Consider the following 7,984-nt stretch of genomic DNA (forward strand, 5'->3'; position numbering starts at 1 on the left):
GTGGTCCTAGGTACCGCTGCCAAAATTTAGTGGTTAAGGTAATGTATCCCTGGCAAAATATAAAGGGGTGTTTTAAGCGGCCCTGGGCTGTTCACATGGGGCGACATCTCTAGGTCATTGACACCGGGCCATCCAAATTTTTTGCTTACTGAGTCGCGTCAAGACCAGGGACAGTTTTTTTTCATCTGCAAACAGAAACGGTATAGTGTTTTTTATTTTATTCCTGGAGGCGCTTACAGTGTTTTTCTGCATAAACACACACACGTATCGATTTATTTTCTGTTTACTGTTGATGTGCCAAATTTGAATGATTGTATATATATATATATATGTATATATATATATATATTTTTGCGTATTGTCCCTACACAAAATTTCGTTGCAGTTCTTCATGTCCTTCAGGCACTTCTGATATACTATTGTTAGCACTTTTGACATTTCGTGATCAAAGGTTTGGAGGGGTCCGTGCCCCACCCAACCGTTTTTTTCCAGAAAAATACGAAACAGATTCTTTCATTTTACGTCTACCATACCTGTGCACAATTTCATTCACTTCAGTGCACATCTTTTTGCCTATTGGGCTTCAACTTGCAAAATTTTTAGTAGGGGCTTTTGCCCACCCCCCAAGACAGTCTTTCCGCAGAAAATAAAAACACGTATTCGTTTATTTTATGTGTAGTATCTATATGCCAAATTTTATCTAAATAGGAGTGTTACACTTGCGAAGTGTTACACGCTAGTTGTTTCTTCCGACCACGAGAAGGCTCAAAGGACTGAGTGTAGAATTAATCTTTTCCACGAACTGCTGTAGGAAGGAGACTAAAACGACTCGAACACTTTAAACTAAAAAGAAAAAAAAATATCATGTCAGAAAAGTAATAGGCATGATGCAGGTTTTGAAATGTAAGATGCGGAATTTCATTCACAATGTTCAAAACGAAAGAGAGCAGTTGGACCTACGGCTAGCTCATATCCCTATGATATCTCTAATCTTAAGGTAATTCAATGTATAGCTTATCTTCAGTGTTAGGTAAATTACTTGTAAAAGTGTAACGCGTTACAAGTTATTTTACTTTCCATCAAAATGTAAGGCGCTACTTGGCCGAGAAAAGTAACTGTTACCCTACTTCGGAAGTAACGCATTACTTTAAGGTCCGAAACTTTGAATATGTAATTTCAATTTTTCGTACAAGTACAACTGCAACTACTACCACCACCATTATTATTATTATTATTATTATTGCACATATTCCCCAAACATCGTGAATATGTAGAGTTCAAGGTTGATAAAACAGTAGCGCTTCTATATCCTTTCATGCGGACAGTTTCTTTATTGGATATTTGATGTGCTTTCCTGACTTTATAAACGCAATATTTTACGTTCTGAATCGCTTTATGTAGATTCGAGAACAAATTCCTAACACCTATATGAACATTTTCTTATAATGTAATACTGACTAAAATGCCACACTGAGTTAGAAAAAAGTGACTGCTTATTATTATTCTGCTAAAATATTTATATAATAATAATAATAATAATAATAATAATAATAATAATAATAAAAATAATAATATGTAGAATTCAAATATATAATATAGAGAAGAATAACACTACAACTAATAAAATGAGAATACGTGAACTGGAGGTGAATTAAAACTTACCAGTAACTCTAAAATCGATACATGCTTGTAATCAAGACACGTCATTTCCCTGAGGCTTTACTCACTTTCCAAAACAGCAAGTGTCACTAAGATCTTATCAGTTTCTCTGTGTGTTGGTAACTGGCTGTTGGTCACTGATATAGTTCATGTTCCCTTGCTTCATTCTGAGAAATTTACTTACAAGAAATAAACACTTGTTTCCGAAAAAAAAAATTGTATATATTGTAGTTATTCATCCGAAATGTAACTTAAAAAAAAGTAACACGAACTAGATATGTTACGAAAAAATTTGTAACGCGTTACAGTTACTATTAGTTTGAAAAAAAGTAACGGGCTACTAGGAAACGTTACTTAAAAGGTAAGATGTTTCAAGTAACGCGTTACTTCCGTTACGTTACTCTCCAAGACTGCTTATAATAAAAATTATAACTCATACCCTTTTTCTTCTTCCTTTTTACCCCTCTTGTAGAAAACATATATATATATATATGTAAAAGAAACGCTGAAATAGGTTTTAATTATTTTAAATGAAAACTCTAAATACCAAATTTCAAGTCTTTAACCTTGGCGAATTTCGAGATATAGTCATACAATTATATATAACAATTGTAGCAACTTCATTTATTTTTTCCAGCCTTTTCTCTTCCTTCCAAGAGCAAATATAATTAAACAGTAAAATACGTATTGAATTATTTCAAATGTGAAGTCTAAATACTGCATTTCCATATTTCAAACGTTGAGAGATTCTGAGATATTGACATCTTATAATAATAATAATAATAATAATAATAATAATAATAATAATAATAATAATAATAATAATAATTGTAATTCACACCTCGTTTTACCTTATTCCATTTTCAATTCTTCTAGGTCAAATGTCAAAATATGCTGAAAGACGTGTCTAATAATTTTAAAAAGAGCAGACCATATTTCATTTGTCGAACATCAAAAGATTCCGTGATATGGAAATTTTAAGATTATAATTAGGGTTGCCAACTGTCCCGATTTAGTCGGGACTATACGGATTGCTGACTGACTTCTCCCGTGTTCCGACCGGACACTCGTCGGGACGCATATTGTCCCGACTTATCGATTTTCAAAGTTAATTAATATTTTACTGGGCCCTTTTGACAAAGAAATAACTTACTCTTTCACACGTACAGTTTTATGTGTAGAATCTATTTGGTAAATTCCTATTTTGACTCGTGAAAAAATAGCAGCTAGTCTTTAATTTATAGTTATTCCCAAAGAGAATAGCCAAGGAAAGTACTTGTTTGGTTGATAATCTGTTACAGTCATCCTTTAAAGGAATTCATTTGTACGTGATGAAAACCAAACAATCCATATACGGTAGTTTTCTTATGTTAAATAAATTCCAATTGTTTGGGTTTCAATTTGTTGTATGATCATCACCAAAGAATGAGACTTGATTTTAGTAATACTTTTCGTCAATAATTCCTTAACGATGTTACGCATTCTTTTGTGATAAAAATAAATTCTATATAGTTTTCTCTCTAAACTTTGTTTATATCAAATAAATTGCAATTGTTTTGTTTTGGATAGTGATGAGCAGTAGGCAGGGGCGCCCGAAGAAAATTTTCTAGGAGGGGAGTCTCCATTGTTGCTATATTACATCTGGTATTTAACATACCTGATTTGCTATATTACGTGTATATTTTCATGAGCCAGGGGCCAGGCCCCACTCTCCACTCCTCTTCGGGCGCCCATTGCAATAAGTGAGAACAAAATGAGGTGCCGCATTCATTCAGGTTAGTGATATTCAGCGCATCATTTACATTGTTTTCAACAACTCGCCGTAAGTATAGTCGTCTCCCGAGCGGAAAGGGCTCCAACGCCGGTTGTCCCGTCCCGATTTTTTCTTAAGAAAAGTTGGCAACCCTGACTATAATTGCCACCTCTCTTTGCCCAGCTTACTCTTCTGTGGTTCAATCACAACCGTAACAATAGCTCAATTTCACTGAAGTTGCGCTTACTATCATGTTTGCCAAAGTCGCTCAACTCACAGAACAGTATACTTGTCACTGTTTATCAGGGTGCGAATTGGCGGGGGGATGACAGGGATTTCCCCCCCTGACAAAAATCTTTCCCACCCTGGAGAAGAAAAATTTTATCCCAGGCAGGGATAACTTTTTCCCCCTCTGGAGTATTTTTAAATGGACATAAAGATAGGATAGAAAAAGGGAACAATTCTTACTTTGCGTAGCTAACCTAAATATACATGAGTGAAAATTTATGAAAGATCTCACATCTCAACTGTTTTGTACTTGTTAGTATATATATATATATATATATATATATATATATATATATATATATATATATATATATATATATATATATGTGTGTGTGTGTGTGTGTGTGTGAGAGAGAGAGAGAGAGAGAGAGAGGACTGGGTGTGCATATGGGTGAAATTCATCCCCCCCTGGGAAAATTTTTCAATTCGCACACTGCTGTTTATTATAATCTGTATTAGTCTAAAGTTGAAATTGTGTTTTGATAATTCGCTTTCCAAAACTCAACTAATGCGATGTAAACTCTTGATAATCTCGTATGTCTCGAATTTGTCATGTTCTTTAGAGCAATTAGGAATCACCGAAATGACTACAACCAATGCTTCTACCAAAAAGTAAACCTCAAAAAAGAGGTGATATATAGTTACATGTAGATGTATTCCCAGCTTTTTTTTTTTGTAAGTGACTAGTCGTTCCGGCTAGAACCCTGTTAGAGGGTTATGCCCTCTCTTAGGGAACTGAAGTATGGGTAACAGTAGATGTGCCTGATTTTGAGATGGTCTCAGAGTTCTTTATTAAAGCTTGTTATAGCGATCAAGACTTAAGGACCTGTGCGGGCCTTAACATCAGGCAGGGAAAGGGTGGCAGAGCAATTACATGATGTATAAGATGCAACGTAGTTGTCATTATATAGGTTATATGCTGTGGAGATGAAGATGGTAGATGAGGCGAGGTGCATGGTCACATCACAATACGGGGAAAAGTTAGTTCACGGATGAAGTTATCTTCTCGCCTAGGGGCTACTCTAGGCATTGAAGAAGACAGAGGGAGCCCATGTTAGTTGTGGATGGATTTATTGTGCAGCATAGGATGGAAAGATGAGCGGCAGATGGTCATGAATTTGATATTCAGCAAGTAACTCTAGGTCTAGTGCATCAGGAGGTAGTGTGTAGCAGTACAGAGTATACAGGAGTGATAGCGGTGGATGGAAATATCGAAATGCTGTTGGGTGGAGTGCCATATGATGCATAGTAGTCAGAAGTAGAGGATGGTGTGCTTCATAACGATTGTGTATGTAGGTGAGACGTAACTTTTCAAGATGAAACTGTAGAGATGGAAACTCAATGCGGTTGTATAATTCTGCTGTTGGGCTAGGTAACTTAATACGAAATGCAATACGTAGTGCATGTCTTTCTAAGATTAAGAGCTTTTCGTAGAAAGAGCGTGCAGCAGCTATCCAAGCAGTGTGACCGTATGTTAGAGTCGGTCGTAGGAAAGCTTTGTAGGTATTTAATACTGTAGTAGGTTTCAAGCCCCATGTTGTTCCGGTTAACCTCTTTAGAAGATTTAGTCTATTGTAAGCCTTGGCGGTGACTGTTTGAAGATGTGGTTTCCATGTTAGATGTCTATCGAATGTAATGTCCAGATAGGTCACTGTTGAGCGTGCCTGTATAGGTGTATGGTTGACATGAAGTGTGAGGCGGTTGGGATTTCGACGGACTCGTGAGGTTTTCTTAGAGGGAATGAATACAATCGCCTGAGTTTTCGTGGAATTAATTGTAAGTTGCCATCTATCACACCAGCGGAGGAAATCGTTAATAGCTGTTTGCAAAGATTTGTTTATTGATTGGATAGTCGATCCCAAAGCAAGGAATGCAGTGTCATCGGCGTACTGAAAAAGATGGACTTTATCTGGTAGTGGAGGCATATCAGCAACGTAGAGAATGTACAGAAGTGGCGATAAAGCCGATCCTTGAGGAACTCCGGATAGCAGAAAAATAGGGTGTGATAGGCAATTGTTAATAGAAACATAGGAAAGGCGACCCACTAAAAAGTTGTAAATCAGACGGATATATGTGAGTGGAAAACGGTGCCGTATTAATTTATAGATAAGTGCTAAGTGCCAAACTTTGTCGAACGCTTTCTCTAGATCAAACAGTACAAGACATGATGGCTTGACGGAATTATAATGATGTGTGACCATAGTGGATAAGCGAAGCAGTTGGTCGTTGATAGAATAGCCTGGTCTAAATCCTGCTTGATGGATGGGAAGAAGGTGACGTCTGTCGATGTATGCGTGTAGACGTCGGACAAGAATGCGTTCTAAGATTTTACTGAAGGTAGACGTTAATTGTATTGGGCGATACGATGATACGCTTTCAGGTGGTTTGTGAGGTTTTGGAAACATTAACGTCTTTGAAGTCTTCCACTGGATAGGAAAATAGCCTGTTCGGAGAATGAAGGTAAAGATGCTGGCAAGCAGAGTAAGCAATGGGAGCGGACTTTATTTGATATGTCGATAAGTGATATTATCGAATCCTGGTGCACTATTACGTTTATTTCGAACAACAGTGATGATGTCCTGAACTGTAATTGGTTCTGTCAAAGGTTGATTAAGTGGAAGAGTATGGTGTGGATGAGGCTGTAAAGAAGGAGATGAAGTATTGACTGTGTCTGCTGGATGGTGATAAGTAGGAGGAGATCCGTTAGGTGTGAATATTGTTTGAAGAAAATCAGCGAAAGCGTTGGCTTTGTCTGTATCTGTTTGAATGCGAGATTCTTCTTGTAATAGTGGGTAAGGTGTTTTGGAGTACTTTCCACAAAGAGCGTTAAAACGTTTCCAATACTTCGTCGGATGATTGACATCAGAGAGAGAATTACATGTTTTAACCCAACAGCGTAGTTTGTAAGCAGATATGTAGTTTTTGACCATCCGCTGAAGTTGCTGATAATGCCGAAGTGATTCAGGATTGCCAGTCCTTTGAAAATCTCTATAAAATTGTCGAGAGCGAGTAACGAATGTGAGATATTGCGGAGGTAATGTAGGCCGGTATGGTGTGGAGGTAGAAACTGGAATGAATAGAGAACTTGCCTCCTGAATTGTGGTGGTGAGATTGTCTATGTGAGCATATAGTTCGTCTTCTGTAGTGGGTGGTTGTAATGGCTCTATAGCTGTCATGAGATGAGCTCGATACTGATCCCAGTTTGCTTTGTCAAAGCGGAGACTAGTGCGCTGGAAATGATTAGAGGAATTCATACAAGTTGTACGGAGCTGAAGTTTAATTGGAACATGGTCACTGCCGACTGGATCAAGAACATCGATATGTACTTGGGAGACCAGATTAGCTGAAGTAATGACGATGTCCGGAGTAGTTTGTGAGATGGGTCTTGTATGTTTAGGCAGATTATGAATGATGCCAAGTGTATGAGTTGTAATGAAGTTTCGGAATGCGGTTCTGTCGTGTTCTGATCTACTATGCATGTTAAAGTCGGCCATGATTATAAATCGTTTATAATTATCTGAAATATACTGAACAAATGAGGTAGGTAGTGGATGACCGGGTCGGATATAAATGGTGGCAACAGTGATAGCTATGTTACGGAAGTATAATGTGAGTAGTAGGTACTCAGGAAGACCAGGTAAATTGCAATGATGTCTGCGAGATGGAACACGATGTGGAAAACCCACAGCTGTTCCTCCATTGGCTCGTTTGAGCGGAAGGGAGCTATCCTGCCTAACCAGTGTGTAGCCAGGAAACTGGCAAGAGATGGATGGAGTAAGGAAGGTTTCATTAAGAATAAAGACTGTGGCTCTTTCCTCTAGTAGTAACGCTTCGAATAAAGGTTTGTTTGTGTGAAGTGAACGAATGTTAAGGAATATAAACGTTAAAGCCATGATGAAACAGACAAAGCTAAACAGAGGTTTCCAAGCGAGAGGTATGAAAGTATACATTTTGTCCTGAATAAGTTGCATAGAAGTTAACATGAAAAATCTCTCTTGCTGCGTGAGTAATTTGCTGTAAGACGTGAGAGCGATGAAATGGTTGGATATTTTGTAAGGTAAGCGTGAGGAAAGAAAGAAGATTTCGCACTGTTATAGGTGAGTCCATAGTAGGAGGAACATCCTCGGAATAATTATGTGTGCGCAATGGCATTACATATTCTGGATGATTTACTTCAGGAGCAGGTTTTCCTTTGCATTTATAGCTATATGTTGGATGTGCTTCGTGACAAGTAGAACAAGTAGGTGGCCGTTCTAGATTTGGACAGGCACGTGTTAAATGCTC

The 7,984-nt window shown here is 37.6% G+C and overlaps 1 protein-coding gene across 1 annotated transcript; it reads right to left on the reverse strand.

Annotated features, from left to right (window-relative positions):
* Window positions 1–6,201: 6,201 nt before the first annotated feature.
* Window positions 6,202–7,593, reverse strand: LOC145661765 (uncharacterized). Its single transcript, XM_081727100.1, has one exon. It carries the CDS (start codon window positions 7,591–7,593, stop codon window positions 6,202–6,204), a length of 1,392 nt encoding a protein of 463 aa, XP_081583226.1.
* Between the last annotated feature and the right edge of the window lie 391 nt (window positions 7,594–7,984).

This window comes from Thermobia domestica, chromosome 10, assembly GCF_964235325.1.
Source record: "Thermobia domestica chromosome 10, izTheDome1.hap1.1, whole genome shotgun sequence".
In the NCBI taxonomy this organism is placed as follows: Eukaryota; Metazoa; Arthropoda; class Insecta; order Zygentoma; family Lepismatidae; genus Thermobia; species Thermobia domestica.